This window comes from Cetorhinus maximus, chromosome 6, assembly GCF_964194155.1.
Source record: "Cetorhinus maximus chromosome 6, sCetMax3.hap1.1, whole genome shotgun sequence".
NCBI lineage: Eukaryota > Metazoa > Chordata > Chondrichthyes > Lamniformes > Cetorhinidae > Cetorhinus > Cetorhinus maximus.
Window position 1 is genome coordinate 23,775,110 of NC_135884.1, and position 21,619 is coordinate 23,796,728.

General features: G+C 40.7%; 1 protein-coding gene across 5 annotated transcripts in view; it reads left to right on the forward strand.

The window, feature by feature from the left end:
• The window catches only part of atg7 (ATG7 autophagy related 7 homolog (S. cerevisiae)), a 135,163-nt gene that overhangs the window by 18,013 nt on the left and 95,531 nt on the right, over positions 1-21,619 (forward strand). For all 5 annotated transcript variants that reach the window (XR_013576817.1, XM_078543418.1, XM_078543420.1 and 2 more), the window contains 3 exons: positions 1,478-1,568; positions 3,378-3,522; positions 4,933-5,091. Coding sequence is in view for 4 of the 5 variants with exons in the window: in XM_078543418.1 (XP_078399544.1) it covers positions 1,478-1,568; positions 3,378-3,522; positions 4,933-5,091 (395 nt within the window). In the remaining variant the exon portion in view is untranslated. The remainder of the gene's footprint in view (positions 1-1,477; positions 1,569-3,377; positions 3,523-4,932; positions 5,092-21,619) is intronic.

Sequence of the window (21,619 nt, forward strand, 5' to 3'; positions counted from 1 at the left end):
TGATGAAACCTTCCACTTCTACGCTGTTTAAGTCTCGCTCTTAAAAAAAAAACCTTTGAAAAGTTATACCTTGTTGAATTAGGTGCAACTGGATTTTTAACTGCATATTAACTCATCACTAAACACATTCACTGGCCCTGAAAAGCTAGTATTTGCAGGATGTGAAATATTGTTTGTCTTTATTTTAGCATTTATTTTAACCTAGTCACAATCATTTATTTGACAAACCTACTTTAAAAGTGAAGGATATTAATGCTTTTAACTTCTTGGCTTGTTGAGTATAAATGCTGCAATGTGATTGGCTGTCTACCTGCTTGCTGATGTCACTGCAGCTGCACGCCAAGACACCCTCTTGGCTTGGTGCCAGATTTAAACTGCCATCGGGAGAAGGGAAAACCACATCACACAAGATTGCTCAGCCTAATTGGGCGGCTTTCTTCACGGTCAGCAGCCAGTGCCCTTGCTTTGCTGCTGACTGCAAAATCCAAGCCCATGAAGTGGAAGGAAGATTAAAGGTCCTGCTTAGTTCTCAGTGCCATTAACGGTTGCTTGATGCACTATTCATGGAAATAAGTGGTGTCTTCCTACCATAACTGATCAAGCTTTTCTTATATAATTGGCAAAAAGGCAGTTTCCATAAGCATACTCCCCTGTGATCCAATACCTGCACTCTTCAAGGTAATCCGAATGGGATAGCAAGCTCAGGATTCCCCCAAATTGTTGTGTTCCTGGAGATTATGTGCGATGCCAGTCACGTCCATTGACGTTTTATGGAAGGCAGAAAATGCCACCTTGTGAGACCAATGTGTAGAGAGACTAAAGCAAATAGCCTATTTTCTTTACAGGTTGAATAATACAGTGAGACACAGCAAGGTATTGCAAATACAATACTTAAAGACAAAATCACTGAGCTCAGAAAGGGTGAAAATACATATTTTAGAACATGTTTCCACATTAAGCACCATGACTTTTGCCATATGTTAGAAAGATTGAAAGAATTTATTTTTGTATTTAACCAAGGATATTTGGTGCATGAAAGTACTTCCAGCTTCCTGTAATCACAGGAATTGTACTAGGATGAAATGTTGCTGTTATAAACCTTATAAATTTGAGAATTGTTAAACACTTAGACTGTTTCTCCAAGACCAGTTTATAAAATAGTTGTTCCTTTGTGAGAAAAGCTGACCTGCTTTCAAAAAAGAAGAAAAGGGAATGTTGGAACTCTGAAGTAAACACGGAAAATGCTGGACTTGCATAGTAGGTTGATCAACATCTGAAAGACAAAGAAACTGGGACTTGGATGGGATCACTCCTTTGTACCATTTAGGTACTGGTCCCCCCAAATGTTAAATTCTATTTCTTTCTTCAAATGCCGATTGACCTGCTGTACTATTTCACCATTGCTTTTATTTTCACTGTTTCAAAATGATCTATTGTGGGTCAAAAGCAATCCTAACTAATTAAAATGAATTTACAGATTGTCCAAAGTGTGTCGGTTGGGAGAAAAACCAGAAAGGAAGCTTGGGTCCAAGGATGGTCAATCTCAGTGAATGTATGGATCCAAAGAGGTAAATTAGCATACTTCATCCAGTCTAATCCTTTATATTAGGCATATTTGGGGCTTGGACTTGAATCAGAAACCCTCATATAAAGTACTCTAAAATGTTAGAAAGCGATCAGAAGATCATAAGAAATAGGGGCAGGAGTACACCAGCCGGCCCCTTGATCCTGCTCCGCCATTCAATAAGATCATGGCTAATCTGATGGTGGCTTCAGCTCCACTTTCCTTCCTGTTCCCATAATTCTTGACTCCCTTGTCGATCAAAAATCTGTCTAACTCAGCCTTGAATATGTTCAATGACCCAGTCCTCTCTGCTGTTTGGGAAAAAGAACTCCAAAGACTAATGACTTTCCAAGAGAAGAAATTCCTCGTCTCCGTCTGAAATGGTAGGCCCCTTATTTTTAAACTGTGCACCCTAGTTCTAGATTCCTCCATGAGGAGAAACATCTCAGCATCTACCCTGTTAAGCCCCCTCAGAATCTTTTATGTTTCATTAAGATCACCTCTCATTCTTCTAAACTCCAATGAGTATAGGCCCAACCTGCCTAACCTTTCCTCATAAGACAACCTCTTTGTGCCAAGAATCGGCCTAGTGAGCTTTCTCTGAACTGCTTCCAATGCAAGTATACCCTTTAAGTAAGGAGACCAAAACTGTACACAGTACTCCAGATGCAGTCTCATTAATGCCCTGTGCAGTTGTAGCAAGATTTTCCTGCTTTTATACTCCATCCCCCTTGCAATAAAGGCCAACATCTCATTTGCCTTCCTAACTGCTGTGACTGTATGCTAACTTTTTGTGATTCATGTACAAGGACATACGAGTCCCTCTGTACCACAGCATTCTGCAGTCTCTCTCCATTTAAATAATATTGTGCTTTTTCTATTCTTCCCACCAAAGTGAACAGCCTCACATTTTCCCATGTTTTACTCCACCTGCCAATTTTTTGCCTGCTCACTTAACCCATCTAGATCCCTTCGCAAATTCTTTGTACCCTCCCCACAGCTTACTTTCCTACTTACCTTTGTATCGTCAGCAAATTTGGCTACAATGCACTCGGTCCCTTCATCCAAGTTATTAACATAGATCACAAATAGCTGAGGCCCCAGCACTGATTCTTTTGGCTCTCCATATACATATTGTTTAACACCTTCTAAAGCCTCAATGCATTCTTGCTAACTTGTTCAAGTTGGAATTTCTTGTACTTTTATTCAATTTTTGGCCATCTTTTTTTGTCAACTCCCAGAAATGATAAATGGCAGACTAATTGTGATCAAATTAACTTCAAATACTTTGACATAATTTAAATTGGAGCAAAACTAGACTTTATTTCCCTGAACATTGTTGGAAAACTGTATACACTGTATATCTTTGACTTACCAAATGTTATCCGAGAAACTGATTTGTATTACATAATTCCGAAAATAGAAAGTTTCTGGATGCGTAAAATATCACCTCAATGGACAAGGACAGAGGGGAGACTAATGAGCAAATTTTATCTCACTGCACATTATGGATGTCACTTCAAAGACCGGCAGGCATGGTCTTAAATGTGACATTTTCATTAATTTGCATACATGCAGTAAATCTAATATTGTAAATTGAGGCTTTTGAAACTGCAAAAGTTTTATTTTAAGATGACCGCCACCATTTGAAAAAAAACAATTCTTTGGTGTGCAAGTCATTTTTTAAAACAAAAAAGTAGAAATGTGCTTTTTAATTAATATGAATGACAATTCATTAGTAGGTTACAGTGCTTCGGTATGATTTTTTTTCTGAGTTCGGCAGATGTATTATTGTTTTTCTCTTCTATTGAAGACTGGCTGAGTCATCAGTTGATCTCAATCTTAAGTTAATGCGTTGGCGTCTGGTACCAACCCTTGGCTTGGAGAATGTTGTGACTACTCGGTGCTTGCTGCTCGGAGCTGGGACACTGGGCTGCAATGTAGCACGGACCCTAATGGTAAGGAAGTTTTCTTATGCCTGTTTGAATTTTTTTTAAGAAGATATGATTCATCATAAACAGCATTTGTTCCAATTACAAATTGAAATTAAATCAACTAGTAGGGAAAGAAATGGGGTAGAAATTCATCTCGGGCGGTGGCACATAACAGGTGGTATTGGATTGGTTGTGTGTTATATGCAATACCTGACATAAATTCCATTGACTGAAATGGAACTGGGTATCAGGCTCTTACCAGGTGGCTGATACCTCTCGTTTTGTGCTACCACCCAAGATGAATTTATACCCTATTATGCTCAGATCAGAATTTCTAAATTACAATTTTATTTCACACTACGAAATCATTCTTGAGAAAAAGCCTATTGCAGTTTAGATACTGCAATCTTTCATGAGCTGTTAATGCTTAAAATCTGACTACTGTTGGGCAGCATGCTTCAATGTATTTAGCAGTTTAAGAGGTAATGTCAGAATTCTAGGAATGTCAATTTATTAAAAGTAGTTTTGGTTCAATCCAGTTATATGTTTGGTTGAAGTAGGCATTAATCTGCTATCAGCTATTGCGTAATCTGTAATCGGTACCAGTGAGATTTGACATAAATCTTATAATTTGACATCCCTGCTGTGCATATTTATTTTAAAATACAAATTATTTTTCATCAACTATATGCATGCTAGACTTTTAAATTTAAAAAAGGTACATATTCTGTGCAGTTTTAGTATATTGGTGAGGTTATGCTGAAAGGAATTTTCTTCTTAAAAGTTTTATCATCATTGAATCATTTAGCACAGAAGGAGGTCACAAAACCCATTGAACCTGTGCTGGTTCTTTGGAAGAGCTGCACAATTAGTCCTGCTTCTCTTCTCGTTTCCCCGTTGCCCTGCAGATTTTTCCTCTTTAAGGATATATCCAATTGCATTTTGAAAGTTATTATTAAACCGGCTTCCATCGCCTTTCAGGCAGTGCACAACAATCATCGTAACTTGTTGCATTTAAAACAAATGATCTTCTCATCGCCCTCTGGTTCTTTTGTTCTTGTTTAATTGAATGTAAGAATTGAAAATTGCATAGAACCTACAGCATAAAGAAAGGCCATTTGGACCCATTGGTCTGCCTGATGTTTGTACAACACATGAGGTTCTGCTTACTGTAATTACCTGTCCCCATTCTGCCTCAATGATGTTTCACTTCTGGATGAAGATTTTTTTAAATTCATTCATGGGATGTGGGCATTTATTGCCCATCCCTAATTGCCCTTGAGAAGGTGGTGTGAGCTGGCTTCTTGAACCACTGCAGTCCATGTGCTATAAGTACACTCAGTGCTATAGTACCAAGTAACCAAAGGTTCTATAGGTAAAAAACTTAATGATTAGACTGAGTTTCTTCTGGAATAACTTGTACTTTTTTTTTAGGGCTGGGGAGTAAGGCAGATCACCTTTGTAGACAATGCAAAGGTGTCCTATTCTAACCCTGTGCGTCAGTCATTGTATGAGTTTGAAGATTGTCTCGATGGTGGGAAACCTAAAGCATTAGCTGCTGTGGAGAAACTCCAAAAAATCTTCCCAGGCGTGGTGAGCAGGGGTTTTACACTGTTTACACACTATTGTCATTTGTGCTGTGTGATACAGGCAAGGCTGCCTTTAGCTTTGAGCTGTTGTGGTGCCAGCTTATCACTGATTTAACGAGGGCAGTACATACGTTATGGGGATGTATCTGGCTGTAAAAAAAAAAACGAATGCTATATAAAAAAAGTTGAGATGGCATCCAAAGAAACGGGATCTCATCAATTAATGCTGTTTGTAAAAATGATTTTACGTAAGTGTTTTGACAGGTTTTATTGGATAAATAAGTATCACATTGTCGTGTGACTGAGCCCTATTATGTTATATGAGATTGTGTTTGAAGTTACTTAATCCTCCCTGGCTGCTTCGTAAATCCATCATATTCAGGTATTTTACATCAGTATAGCTACGCTTGTAGTCTTGTTGTAAGGGACTGAGACATCTTTCTTACAGCATCAGATGGTAAATTCGCTAATACAATTTTTTTGTCAGGGTGTCGGGAATATTCATTCACAGCCATCCCCATACTCTTGGAAGTAGTAGTATTTGGAAATAGAAGATTGGGTGTATTTTAAGCTTTAAATCCTTGAGATTACACTTGTGAAGACAGGGGCCCAGCTGTTTTTTTGAGAGTATTAAAATGCCCTTATATGGTTCTAACCCACATTAAAAAGATGATTTTTGTTTAAACATTGTTCCCATAGCTGATGAGAAAGCAGAGTCCATAATGGAATCCACATTTCATTTTCTTCATATTACGTGACTTGTTGGATCCTTGTTAGCCCAAGGATGAGCATGGTATTGTTTTGTTTCCATTGCGTTTTCTCTTGTGTCTCATTAGAAGCAGGTGTTCCCAGCACACAAGGATATTGGATGACAAACTCTCCTTCCCAATTTCTCTTCTGGGTTTGATTACATGTACTGTTTAGCTTGATGAGTTTAAGGTGTTCTGTCCTGTTTTGAATTCTTCAGTACTATTTTTAAGACAGCTTATTTTACATAGGAACAGGTGTAAGCCGTTCAATTCCTCAAGCATCTTTAACTATTAAGTTGCATCCTGGCTGCTCTGTAACTCACCTTCGCACTTAGATTTGTTAGGCAAGGGTAACAAACCATCAATCTCAGTTCTGAAATGATCTAACATCTGCAGCTTTTTGGGGGGAGTTCCAAGTTTCCACTACTCTTTGTACTAGGAATTGCTTCCTGATATCACCCCTGAATGACCGAGCTCTAATTTTAAGGTTATGTCCCCTTCTTCTGGACTCTCCCACCAGAGGAAATAGTTTCTCTCCATCTACTCTTCCAAATCCATTAATCATCTTAAACACTTCAGTTAGATCACCCCTTAATCTTCTATACTGAAAGAAGCACGAGCCCAGTATATGAAATGTGTTCTTGTAATTTAACCCTTTTAGCCCCAGTATCATTTAGGTGAATCTGTGCTGCACCCCATCCAAGGCTGACATATCCTTCTTGATGTGCAGTGCCAAGAACCTAATAAAGTGCTCCAGATGTGGTCTAACAAGAGATCTGTACATCTGTAAGGTGAAATATAATTTCCATTCTTTTGTATTCCAACCCTCTTGAGAAAAAGGCCAACATTCTGTTAACTTTTTGATTTTGTTTTGTACCTGACTACTGGCTTTTAGTGATTCCTGTACTTGGACCCCACATTTCTCTGCTCACCCACAGTTCCCAGCTTCTCACCATTTAGAAATGTACTCTGATCTATCTTTCTTACGTCCAAGGTGGATAACCTTACAGCCATGTTGAACTCCGCCTGACACAGTTTTATCCATTTAATTAATCTATCAGTATCCCTTTGCAACTTTTTGCTACCATTTACTGTGCCACCTAACTTAATGTCATCAGCAAACTTAGATGTATAGATCGCTATTCCTTCGTCCAAGACATTTAAAAATATAGTGAAAAGCTATAGCCCCAGTACAAAGCTGTGGCGGGGCACCACTACTCATTGCCTGTCGATTTGAATACATACCCATTATCCCTACTCTACCTCCTTCCTCTTAACCAGTTCCCTATCCAAGTCAACATGCTGTCTGCAAATTCATGCGCTCTAATTTTTGTTAACAACCTCTTATGTGGAGCCTTGTTGAATGCCTGCTGGAACTTCTTGCTGGAATTGTCTGCTTAAAGTCTTATGCAAAAGGTGACACCTTTTGAGGGGCATTTGAACCCACGACCTTTTGACTCAGGGGTGAGAGTGCAACTGAGTGCAAGGCTAAGACTGGACACTTTATGGTCAATTTCAGGAGGTGGGACTCTACATGTTGAAAAGAGAGGAGTGAGCTCAAAAGACTGAACTGGTCACATAATTGGAAACAGACAGATCAGTGTTTTGGTATGCTTATAAATACGTGGCCTTAGGTGCCCAGCACAGTCACTGTACTGGGCCAGGTGTACCTTAATGCTGCTGAAAAAAATTATCAACCTTTGGTAGCATCTCTGGGGATTAAGGCATTGTCTCACAAGAATGCTTGGTTTTCCCAGCTTTGCATGTGCGGCAAGTCTCCTTTCTATTTCTATTTCTAAAAATACAAACAGAACTTGTGTTTTTTTTTTAAAAATCTCAGGGAACTTGCTTTAAAAAAAATGTGGTAATAATATTTAAAACCGTATTAATTTCTACTTTTGAGAATTTACTATTTTTCTGGATGCGGTGCATTCGAGGGGAAGGGGAACAAAAAGGGTTTTTTATAACAATTCAGTGGTTTTGATCCTACATTGTATATTCGGCATGAGAACCTTTTTTGGATTTGTGCTTGATTCATCTTCAAAGCTATTTAGACTTGTGCATATCCACAAGCTTTTCAAGACTTCAGAAGCCTCTCTTCTGTGATGCACATCACAGCATCAATTGAATGCAGCACGGAATGGACTGGATAGTGGATGGACAAATTTGTTGCTTTCAATGCTTAAAATGTAATAATAATCGTTGAACAAGCTGGTCTGGTGTTGCTGCCTATAAATATAGCTTGCTGTCCTCAACTATAACTCAACCAACTAGTGTAAATGGTTGGAAAAGTTAGTGGGACACAGAGTCCTCTTGAAAATCTTCAACTTCTTCAGTTCGATGATCCAATATTCCTGTATCTTTCCGTCATAAAATACCAGCTCTGTTTGGTACTTTGCAAAGAAATCTGCCCCTTTGTGCTGGAGGCAATAGATTTCAACATCAGGCAAGCTAGTGGACTTGATTTTATGGTAGCCTCTTTCCTCCCAAAGTATGCTTTCTGCAATCTCAGGAATATGGCTGGTTTGTCAGTTCTCGATTATTTGTTAAACGGTACTACGGAAACTCTGTATGCAGAGTAAATCCTTATTTACTAAACCAATACCATAGAAGCATGCATTGGGCTATGGGAAACCTATGGTTTATATATCTTAGAATTATAATATCTTAGCTGTGCTATTAACTAAGCAATTAATCTCATTCTCCTGCTCTTTCCTCATATTTCTGCAAATTCTTCAATTTCAAGGATACAACCAATTCCATTTTGAAGGTTGCATAGAATTACATAGAATATACTTGCACAGAAAGAGACCATTTGATCGAACCATTCTATCAGCACATTTCAGCTTTTCAGAATATCTTTCTATTTGCTTTCCTTTCATGTTCCCATTTAGCTTCTTTTTAGAAACATCTAAGCTATTTGCCTCGACCACTTCACGTGGTAGTGTTCCACATTCTAACCACGCTGAGTAAAGAAATCCCCATTATTGCCCTCCCTTTTGGATTTATTAGTAATTATCTTATATTTATGACCCTAGTTTTGTGTCCTCCCATGCATTTTCTCCATGTGTAATCTACCCATTCACAATTTTGAAGACATCTGACTCTAAATCTTCTCTATTCTAAAGAAAACCCCCCAATCTGTTCAATCTTTCCCAATAGCTGGCACCATCATCTTTTTTGCACTTTGTATAGTACTTCCATGTTTTTTGTGTAGGATGTGGACCAGAACTGTATGCATTACTCTAGGTGCAGCTTGATCAGGGATCTATATAAGTTTAACATAGCTTCACTACTAGGTGCTACTAGCAAATCCACCTCCACCGCCCTTTCAGGCAGTGAATTCCAGATCTCCCTTCTGGTTCTTTTGCCAATTATTGTAAATCTGTGTCCTCTGGCTTCTGACCCTCCTGCCAGTGGAATTTACTCGATCAAAAACCCTTCATAATTTTAAACACCTCTATTAAGTCCCTCCTTAACCTTTCTGATCTAAGGAGACCAATCTCGGCTTCTCTAGTCTCTGCACATAACTGGATCCCCTCATCCCTGGTATTTTTCTAGTAAGTTGAGTGTGTCATCTGTAGCTCAGTTGGTAACATTCTTGCCTCTGAGTCAGAGGTTGTGGGTTTAAGGCCCACTCCGGAGAGTTGAACATAAAAATCTAAGCTGACTACTACAGTGTAATACTGAGGGAGTGCTGCAGTGCTCACAACACCTTCCGCATCACAACACTTCAAAAATACTTCATTAGATGAAATGCCCTGAGGTTGTGAAAAGTTCTATATATCTTTCTTTCTAAATCCCTGCATCCTCTCAAACGCCTTCCTGGAGTGCAATGCCCAGAATTGGACACAGTACTCCGTCTTAGGCCCAACCAATAGCTTTTGAATTCTGTCTTCAATTTATAAAGCCCAGGATCATATATCATTTTTTAAAAACTTTTAGCCAAGCTGATAAAGGTGTTGTGTATGTTAGCATAGTAACTCTTTCGAGTTATCAACAGTCACAGATTGTAACTCTTTCGAGTAAATTCACAGTTCTTGGTTTCCGGGAGTGGGACATGAACCCACAGCCTTCTGATTCAAAGGCGAGGGTGCTATGAACTGAGCCACAGCTGACACCTCGTTAGCATAGTATGTGTCTGTTCATGCACCTCCTTTAAGATTGCACAATTTAGTTTAAATTGCTTCCACCAAATTGCATCATTTCACACTTCCCTGCATTGCTCACCACATAAAGTTAGCTGAAAATTTTTAAATTATGTCCTTAACACAGTTAAGGCAATTAACATATATCAAAAATAGCAGTGCTGCTAATGCCAACTCCTTGGGGACTGCAAAGTATAATTCACTCCTGTCTGAAAAACAACTATTCATCTCTACTCTGCTCTCTGTATCTGCTTCTTTAATTGCATTGGCTTCAATTATGTTAACAATTCTATTATGTGGCTTCGTTAACCCCCTTTCAGCCCATACTCACAACATCAATTGCAAACTGGATTCGAAATTGGCTGTGTGGGAGAAGACAGAGAGTGGTAGTAGATGATTGCTTCTCAGATTGGAGGTCTGTGACTAGTGGTGTGCCTCAGGGATCTGTGCTGGGACCATTGTTGTTTGTTGTCTATATCAATGATTTGGATGATAATGTGGTGAATTGGATCAGCAAGTTTGCTGATGACACTAAGATTGGAGGCATTGTGGACAGCGAGGAAGGCTTTCAAAGCTTGCAGAGAGATCTGGACCAACTGGAAAAATGGGCCAGAAAATGGCAGATGGAATTTAATGCGGAAAAGTGTGAGGTGTTACATTTTGGAAGGTCAAACCAAGGTAGGACATTCATAGTAAATGGTAGGGCACTGAGGAGTGCGGAGGAACAAAGGGATCTGAGAGTTCAGATACATAATTCCCTGAAAGTGGCGTCACAGGTAGACAAGGTTGTAAAGAAAGCTTTTGGCATACTGGCCTTCATAAATCAAAGTATTGAGTATAGGAGTTGGGATGTTATGGTGAGGTTGTATAAGACATTGGTGAGGCCAACTTTGGAGTATTGTGTGCAGTTCTGGTCGCCTAACTACAGGAAGGATATCAGTAAGATTGAGAGAGTGCAGAGAAGATTTACTAGGATGTTGCCGGGTCTTAAGGAGTTGAGTTACAGGGAAAGATTAAACAGGTTAGGACTTTATTCCTTGGAGCGTAGAAGAATGAGGGGAGATTTGATAGAAGTTTACAAAATTATGAGGGGTATAGACAGAGTAAATGCGAGTAGGCTCTTTCCACTTAGATTAGGAGAGATAAACACGAGAGGCCATGGCTTTAGGGTGAAAGGGGAAAGGTTTAGGGGGAACTTCTTCACTCAGAGAGTGGTGAGAGTGTGGAACGAGCTACCATCTGACGTTGTAAATGTGGGCTCACTCTTAAGTTTTAAGAATAAATTAGATAGATACATGGATGGGAGAGGTCTGGAGGGTTATGGACTAGGTGCAGGTCAATGGGACTAGCGGAATAATATTTTGGCACAGACTAGAGGGGCCGAATGGCCTGTTTTCTGTGCTGTAGTGTTCTATGGTTCTAACTCAATCAAATTTATCAGACATGAGTTACCTTTAAAGAACCTGTGTTGGCTGTCATTTATTAGCCCATTTTCTTCCTAGTGATTAATTTTGTACTGCATTATAACCTTAAAGAGCTTTCCCTGATGATAGACTTACTAGCCTGTAGTTATCAGGCTGGGCTGAAAAGTCACTGACGTGTGTGCTGTGCTTGCATTCGGGTTTTCCACGTGCAGTTGAATCCCCTGATTCGTTGAACGGGTGAATGTCCACTCCGGGGAGATGGTGCCTTAAATGGGTGATTGTTCGGGGTTTCTGCAAATGCAGGGATCAGGCAGTGTGCCTGCATTGTGGTGTGGTGCGAAATAACAACCACAGGACCTGGGAGCGATATGAAAGTGAGCCTACGTTACAAGATTGGTTCTGGCTGGAGAAGTGGAAGGAGTGTAACAGCACGAGTTTCAGTGGAGCTGTGAGAGCAAGAAGCTCAAGGGCCATAGTAGCTCTGTACTGCTGAGAGGTTGGGACTCAGAGAAACCCTGAAGCATTGGTAGCTCCGTGCTGTTGGAGAGTTGGGGCGCAGAGAAGACTAGGAGCAGTTGTCAGCTCAGTGAAGCTGGCAGTTGGGGGCAAAGAAAACCCCATGAGCAGTGATGCTGTGCTCAGAACTACGAGGTGGCGGGATTGTGCAAGTGATTTGATGCTGGATTGCAGCCTGGCCAACCCAGTAGGACGCAGTCTCGAGGGAAAAGATTGAACGGCTGAGAGGTGAGCAGTCTTTGGGACAGTCCGCATTGGAGCAGCTGTTGAGGGAAATCAGAGGCTATATCCTCAAAGTAGAGGAACTGAAATCCCTCACAAGGAAGGCAGAGTTTTATAGGATTTTTGTGACTCACAGTGATCACTGACACCTGGATAGGTTGTTGAAAAAAGTGGTAAAATCTGTTTTGGTTCTGTCTGCCATTTAGTGTGCAGTTTGTGGTGTGTTCGACCACAGTTTGCCTGTTGATTCATGTTGAACTCATGTTAGCTCTGTTTTTCAAGAGTATAAGATAGATAAACTGTTTGCTTTGTTGGCTTTTGTACATTAAAACTTCTATATATTTAAAACCGTGAAATCTGTGGCTTTATTCTCTTAGTGAATGCCTGGGGTTTCAATTTTCTTCTACTTAAAATAATAAGTTACTGGTCCTTGACAGGATAGTAACAACTATTATCGGTACAATTTCTCTGTGCTCTCTACAGGCACCAGAGCCAGGTTGATGATGCATTAACTTAGTTGTCCATGACTTTACCTGTTTTGACACCTAATGAAAAATACTTGATTGGGGCTACTCAATGCTGCACTATTGCAGTACTTAGTTTCAGCCAACAGAGGGTATTGACATATAGGGGAGGATTTTCCCTTCGTCGGGCAGGCGGGAAGCCAGCCGCCACCCGCGGTCGGGTCCGGACCACGATTTCACGCTAGCGGGCCAATTCAGGCCTGCCCAGCATGAAACTTGCATGGCAGCGCTCAGCACTGCCTGTATGGGGGTGGGGGGAGGAGGACGAGAGCGCGAGTGTGCCCCGGAAAAGCTCCCTGAGGGGCACAGCTGAAGAGCTTTGAACATTTAAAAAATAAAGATTTTTAAAATGTTATAAAACATGTCCCCTCGTGTGACTCTGTCACATTAGCAGCGACATGTTATTAATGAAATGTTTTAATTTTAATTTTTAATTGCTTGTTGGAAACCTCATCCCGCCCGTGGATGAGGTTATCTAAAAAGTGCAAAGGGCCGCTTGGCCTTTTCGCCTGCGGGCAGCGAAAAATTTCATTCAATTCCCTTTTTAACGGCCTTAATAGGTCTTTTAATTATCAGCAGGCGCACTGCCGACTCCCGCGCACGCCCACCGACCGAAATATCACGCAAGTGCGCGATGACGTTGGGACGCTCACCCGACGTCATAGCGTGTCATTTTATGCTCGGTCGGGTCAGGCGCGCGCCCGCCCAACGAGCGTTACAGCCGGTGATCAAAATATGTGCTTAAAGCATTAATTTAGCCTGTGTTGCCCACTAGCTTGTTGACCTGTAGTTTTTGTTGTTCAATGTTTACCATTCTTTTTTATGATTTCTGGTCCTTGTAACATCTTGTAATTGTTAAGATTCTACAGACACCAGTCTGAGAATGAACAAAAGAAATAGGATCAGAGTAGATCCTAGCCCCTCAAGCCTGCTGCACCATTCGATATGACCATGGCTGATCATCTGCCTTAACTCCACTTTCCCATCCACTCCCCATATCCCTTGATTCCATGGGAGACCAAAAATCTGTCTGTCTCAGCTTTCAATATATTCTATGTTTTTGTTTTTGTTTTGTTTTTGAAAATTTGAGTGAAGAAATTTCTCATCTCAGTCCTAAATGATCAACCTCTTATCCTGAAACTGTGCCCCTAGGCAGAGGAAATAACCTCTCACTGTCTACCCTATCAAGTCACTTCAGAAACTTGTATGCTTCAATAAGTCACCTCTCAGTATTCAAGTGCCAATTCATTCCGTGTCTCATCATTGGATGATCCTATGCCAGGTGCAAACCTAATGAGCCTTTGCTGCACCTTCAATATGGAGGCCAAAACAGCGCACAGCACTGCAGGTTTGGTCTCACCAAAGCCCTGTACAATTGTAGCAAAACTTTGTCATTTGTGTACTTCAACCCCCTTGTAATAAAAGCCAGCATGCAGTTTCCCTTCTTAATTGCTTGCATGCACCTACATGCTAACTTTCTATATTCCTCGTATGACTACACCCAAGCCCCTCTGGACATCAACATTTACAAGTTTCATGACTTTTAAAAAAATATTCTGCTTTTCTATTCTTAATATCAACGTGCATAACCTCATACTTCCCCAACTGCCATCTTGTTGTCCACTCATTTAACCTGTCCATATCTCTGTAGCCTCCTTGTGCTCTCCTCACAGCTTACATTCCCACTTAGCTTTGTATTGTGGTCAATCTTTGATCCATTACTCTCAGTCTCTGCCTAAGTCATTAATATAGGTTGTATATAGCTGTGGATCAAATGCTCATCCTTATGGTATTCTACTAGCCACAGCTACCAATTTTAAAATTCCTTGTTTATCCCTACTATTTGCTTCCTGTCCATTATCCGATCATCTATCCATGTTAATATATTACCCAACTCCATGAGCCCTTGTGTGTTAACCCTTTGTGAGGCACCTTATCTGATGCCTTTTTGAAATCCATATTGCGTCTATTTATTCTCCTTTATCTACCCTACTAGTTACGCTCTCAAAAAACTCTAATTATTCAGATACAATTTCCTTTTCATAAAGTCATGTTGACTTGAGTGCATTGTTTGGTCTGTCTTAGTAAGAGATTCCAGCATTTGCCTGATGACTGGTGTCAGGTTAACTGGCCTGTAGTTTCAAATTTTCTCTCTCTCTCCCTTCTTGAACAGCAGAGTGACATTTGCTAACTTCTAATCCGCTGGAACGTTTCTAAAATCTAGAGAATTTTGGAAAATTGTAACCCGCGCATCCACTATCTCTGCAGCTGTCTGTTTTAGAATGAAGGCCATCAGGCCATGCGGATTTGCCAAATTTTTGCTAAATAGTGCAAATGTAAGCAGTCCTGAGTTGCATTGCCTGGTCAGCAAGACACTCTTCATAACCAGAAAAGAGAGAGCTTTGCTCAAGTCTGCTCACGGATATGCAGAGCTTTACTCCGATTTAGCTAATTTTTACATACGTATATACAAATTAGGAGCAGGAGTAGCCTGCTCCGTCTTTCAATAAGATCATGGCTGATCTGATTTTTAACCTCAAATCCACATTCCTGCCTACCTCCAGTAACCTTTCACCCTCTTGCTTTTCAAGAATCTATCTAACCCTGCCTTAAAAATATTCGAAGCTTCTGCCTCCACCACTTTTTGAGGAAGAGAGTTCCAAAGACTCACGACCCTCAGAGAAAAAAAATTCTCCTCATCTCTGCGTTAAACAGGCAACTGCTTATTTTTAAACGACCCCTAGTTCTAGATTCCCCCACAAGGGGTAACATCCTTTCCACATCCACCCTGTCAAGTCCCCTCAGAATCTTTTATGTTTCAATCGAGTTGCTTCTTACTCTTCTAAACTCCAGTGGATACAAGCCCAGCCTGTCCAACCTTTCTTCATAAGACAACCTGCCCATTCCAGGTGTTAGTCTGGTAAACCTTCTCTGAACTGCTTCCAATGCATTTACATCCTTCCTTAAATAAGGAGACCAATACTGTACATAGTACTCCAGATGTGGCCTCATCAATGTCCTGTATAACTGAAGCATAACCTCCCTACTCTTGCATTACTTTTGCCTCGCAATAAACAATAACATTCTATTTGCTTTCCTAATTACTTGCTGTACCAACATACTAACCTTCTGCGATTCATGCACTAGGACACCTAGATCCCTCTGCATCTCAGAGGTCTGCAATCTCTCACCATTTAGCTAATATGCTTCCTTTTTATTCTTCCTGCAAAAATTTCACATTTTCCTACGTTAAAGTTAATTTATCAGACCTTTGCCCACTCGGCTTTTGTCCTCTTCACAACTTACTTTCCAACCTATCATTGTGTCATCAGCAAATTTAGCAACCATACCTTCGGTCCCTTCATGCAAGTTATTTCTATAAATTGTAAAAAGTTGAGACCCCAGCACTGATCCCTGTGACACACTATTCGCTACATCTTGCCAATCAGAAAATGACCCATTTACGCCTACTCTCTGTTTCCTGTTAGCTAGCCAATCGTCTATCCATGCCAAAATGTTATCTCCCCCCCCCACCATTTATATTTTAATGTTATCCATTTCCTTCCTATCATTAAAAAAATTCCATATCAGGTTTTAAAAGTTTGTAGTTCACTGCACCATATTTTAAATTTGGTTTCTCATGGAGCTGAAATTATATCCATTTCATGTAAAAAAAAAATGTAAGATTATCCACTGATGATGACTTTCTGATTCTCACTTCAGTGCAAGTCAGGGAATTAGATCTCTGTCCTGACCCCTTAGTTACGCAGCCACATTTTTGTGTTAATGTACTTCACTTTGGCATAGCTTATCTTAAGCCTAAATTAACTTACCCAGTGGCCCAAAAGTGGATTCAGCACAGTAATTTCTAAAAATGGAAGCTAGAAGTTACAAAGGGACATAGACAGATTAAGTGCGTGGGCAAAACAATACAGATAGAGTTTAACGTGGAGAAGTATGAGATCATCCGCTTTGTTTCTGAGTAATACACATTAGGCTATTGGTGAGGTACTAGGAGGTGCTGTGGAGGGATTTAGGTGTCCATGTACATCTTAAAAGTTAGTGTACACACACAAATGTAATAGAAAAAGCTAACCTAATGTTGGCCTTTACCTCATGGAGATTGGAATGCAGAAGTGAGGGGGAGATGGTGGCGTAGTGGTAATGTCACTGGAATAGTAATCCAGAGGCCCATGTTAATGCTCTGGAGACATGGGTTCACATCCCACCATAGCAGCTAGTGGAATTTAAATTAATAAAACCTGGAATTAAAAGCTAGTCTCAGTAATGGTGGTCATGAAACCATTGTCGATTGATGTAAAAACCCAGCTGGTTCACGAATGTCCTTTAGGGAAGGAAATCTGTGGTCCTTAGCTGGTCTGGCCTACATGTGACTGCAGACCCACAGCAATGTGGTCGACTCTTAACTGCCCTCTGAAATGGCCTAGCCACTTAAATCAAGGGCAATTAGGAATGGGCAACAAATGCTGATCTTGCCAGCGACGCCCACATCTCATGAAAGAATAAATGTTTAAAAAAAAATGAGGAAGTGTTGATTTAGTTGTATAAAGCCTTAGTCAGATGCCATCTACAGTTCTGTGTTCAGTTTTGGCCACTGAACTACAGGAAATGTATACAGCCCTTGGAAGGGGTACAGCGCAGAATCACAAGAATAATTAAGTTGCGACGACAAGTTAACCAAGACTGTTAAACCGATGAAGGGATTTGATAGGGTAGATACAGAAATTATTTCCTCTGACAGGATAATAACAAGGGGGCTTGATCTTAAAATTAAAGCTAGATTTTTTAGGAGTGAAATCGGGAAACTTTTCACATAAAGGGTGGGTGCTAATCTGGGACACTGCCAAAAGTGGACGAATTGAAATTTTCAAGACAGATGGATGGATTTTTGCTAAGTAAGGGTATCAAGAGATAGAGAAAGGTGGGGAAATTATGTTGAGATACAGGTCAGCCATTATCCAATTGAATGATGGAACATGTTCAAGGGGCTGAATTGCCTATTCTTTCTTTGTTCCCATGTTACGACTGAAACAGTGCCACACATCAAGTGCCAGCACCATGCTCTGGTGGCTGAAGGGCAACATTGTTTACGGAACAGCACACAAATTGCTTGATTGTTTAATTTATAATGGCATAAAATGTGTCTTTTGGATTCGGGGAGGGAAGTTTTCAAATGTCACTTTGCATTTAAACACAGCACTGATTGTGTATATGATTCAGGAGAAATGGTTTATGTTAGATAACTTTAAGAAGCATCAGTACAAAATATCCAACATACTAGATTTATTCTGGGCTGAAATCTTTATCAAAGTAAACTAATAGCCATTATTTATTTTCCTAACTCTACTGGTGCAGATTGTTTGATTGGTTAGTTTTTTTTTTGTGCTATTAAGTTGGCTCAATGTAAAAAAAATCAGAAAATGGTTGAATTGCATAGGAGAGGATTAAGTTGTGATGCTTGAATTGTTTTGTATTTGCTGCAGTTATTCCTGCTTCATAGTATTTAACACTTCAGGTTATTTTGTAATGGCACAAAATCTAAATTCTGCTTAACTTTAGAAGATTAAAGTCACCCACAATCATTGCATTGCCTTTGTTACAAGCTCCAATAACTTCTTGTTTAATGCTCTGTCCAATTGTATCACTATGTTAGTGGGGCCTATAAACTACTCCCACTAGCATTTTTTGACTCTTGCTGTTCCTAATCTCAACCCATATTGCTTCTACTTCTGATCTTCTGAGTCAAGATCCTTTCTCACTAATGTCCTTATCTCATCCTTGACTATCAGGGCTACCCCTCCTCCTCTTCCATTCTGCCTGTGAGCTGTCAAGAAGGCAACTCACCAGCACCTTTTCAAGACAATTAGGAATGGACAATAAATCCTGGCCTTGTCAGCAATGTCCATGTCACTTGAATGAATAAAGAAAACAGAGAAGTCTTGTACTTTCCCCACTGAAATTCTAGTGACAATACCGAAAAGGAGTTAACTTCTTTTTCAATGGGAAGATAATGTGGGAAAAGGGAAGAAAACTCATATCCAGTTCCCGTGTCCCTCATTTGTGGTGCAATCGCCCAAAGTGCAAGTTGCACTTAACAGCTTCCCTTCAGAATGGTTTGCACAGAATCTAAGGAAGGGGAGGGGGGGGGAAGGAAATGTTAGGAGCAAGTGTTCTATGTGGCTAGAGATATTTTATATTTTAAATCTATCGGCAGTTGATTATATTTATATTACAGCCTTGTTAATAGCGTTATTGGCCGTCAGCCATAGCCGGTGCATACTGCCAGCTGGAACCTTTGCATGTGGCTCCATTGGTTGTGGATTGTTCTCGGCTAAATCTTTCTTCATTAACTATTCTTGTGCCATAGAAGATTCTCATCACTGAATTAAAATGGAAAATTTGAGTCACGTGGATAGCAGGAGTTAACTTAGAAACCTTTCATAAATGAAAGTACTTAATTTTCTGTCTAACTGAATAAAGCTGTTAAAAGTCCAAGTCTTGACAGAGGTCCATTTTACAAGGTAAATACAAAGAGTAGAAGTGGGTCCATGGTAAAAAAAAAACCAGAAATACCAATAGATGAACCAACTAGTTAAGAGCCATGTACTAAAGTATTGATCGGCCCAGGAATGTATTCTATTGATTTTTGTTAAACTTTTTTATTGTATTGTTAGAATTATACCTCTCAAGACTGAAGTTTTCTTTTACCAAGTAGAAGGATTTGGCATGATTTGGGCATGTGGATGCCAACCTAGGACTTTTTTAAAAAAGGGTCATAAGTTCACCTTGGAACTGTAAACAAACAGGCCTCTTCCAAGAAATCACCTGACGTATATAAGTTATGGTTTGTTTGAACTGTAAAGCACTTAATCAAAAGCTAGGAGACAAAAAGGCATCCACATGGAAGAGAGGGAAAAATTTAAGTTGTGAACCTTCTTGTTTGGAAGGCAGTCTTGTTGTAGACTAAGCTGAGGAAAGAAGGCTACCTTGACTGGCTCCCTCTCTCTACCTTATCTAAAATAGTGTGTGGCCATTAACCTATAGCCAGAGAACTCTTATCTGAGTGTAACTAGTCTGCATTTGGACCTGCAAAGCTGAGGAGGCGATGGCGTAATGGTATTGTCGCTGGACTAGTAATCGACTAAATCCACTAATAAAGGGTAATGCTCTGGAACCCGGGTGCAAATCCCCCCATGACAGATGGTGGAACTTGAATTCAATAAAAAAAAATCTGGAATCTATCTAAAAATCATAAGCCTAATGCTGATCATGGAACCATTGTCGATCGTTGTAAAAACCCAACTGTCCTTTAAGGAAGGACAAAAGAGCTGAACTCCCAAGGTGAAGTGAGAGTGACTGCCCCTGACATCAAGGCTGCATTTGACCGAGTGTGGCATCAAGGATCCCTAGCAAAACTGGAGTCAATGGGAATTGGGCAAAACTCTCTGCTGGTTGGAGTCATACCTAGCACATGGTTATGGTTGTTGGAGGTCAGTCATCTCAGCTCCAGGACATCACTGCAGGAGTTCCTCAGGGTAGTGTCCTCGGCCCAACCATCTTCAGCTGCTTCATCAATGAACTTCCTTCCATCATTAGGTCCGAAGTGGTGATGTTCGCTGATAATTGCACAATGGTCAGCACCATTCACGACTCCTCAGATACTGAAGCAGTCCAAATGCAGCAAAACCTGGACAATATTCAGGCTCGGGCTGACAAGTGGCAAGTAACATTCGTACCACATAAGTGTCAGGCAATGACTATCTCCAACAAGAAAAAATCCAACCATTGTCCTTTGATGTTCAATGGCATTACCATCACTGAATCCCCCACTATCAACAACCATTGACCAGAAACTGAATTGGACTAGCCATATAAATACTGTGGCTACAAGAGCAGGTCAGAGGCTGGGAATTGTGTGACGAGTAACTCACCTCCTGACCCTCCCTCTCCCCCCCAAAGCCTGCCCACCATCTACAAGACACAAGCTAGGAGTGTGATGGAATACTGTCCCCTTGCCTGGATGAGTGCAGCTCCCACGACACTCAAGAAGCTTGACACCATCCAGGACAAAGCAGCCTACTTGATTGCACCACATCCACAAACATTCACTCCCTCCACCACCGAGGCACAGCGGCAGCAGTGTGTACCATCTACAAGATGCACTGCAGGAATTCACCAAGGCTCCTTCGACAGCACCTTCCAAACCCATAACCTCTACCACCCAGAAGACAAGGGCAGCAGATAGGTGGGAACGCCACCACCTGGAGGCTCACCATCCTGACTTGGAAATATATCGCCATTCCTTCACTGTCACTGGGTCAAAATCCTGGAACTCCCTCCCTGACAGCCCTGTGGGTATACCTACATCACATGGACTGTAGTGGTTGAGGAAGGCAGCTCACCACCACCACCTAAAGGGCAACTAGGGATGGGCAATAAATGCTGGGCCAGTCATCGAAGCCCACATCCCATGAATGAATAAAAAAAAGACCAGTGGTGGGAACATCCAGGCATCCACCGGGACCAGTCTTCACATGAGAGAACTCCAGGTCGACAGCGTCAAGACCCTGCAGACTTCATCCTTTGTTTTATAACGTCCATCCTCCAAAGCCCACCTCTGCAGAGAGACTCTATCTGTTTGCCCTTTGTCTGTGTGCGTGCCTGTGGGAATTCTTTAGGAAGAGATAGATAGTCATACTCCCCGATTGCAACTGTGTGTTAACCAGTACTTGAACTTGTTAAAAGAAGTTATGTTTTAAAATAAATGAATCATTCTGAGCTTTTGAAAGAAGCCTGGTCAGAGTCTCTTTCCTTCTGGGTACTAGAAGTATAGGTACACAATTGGCCATTTGATGAGAAAATTAAACATTTAAATTTATGGTATGGCCTGCAGAGTAGTGGGATTTGATAATTCGCACACTCCTCCCA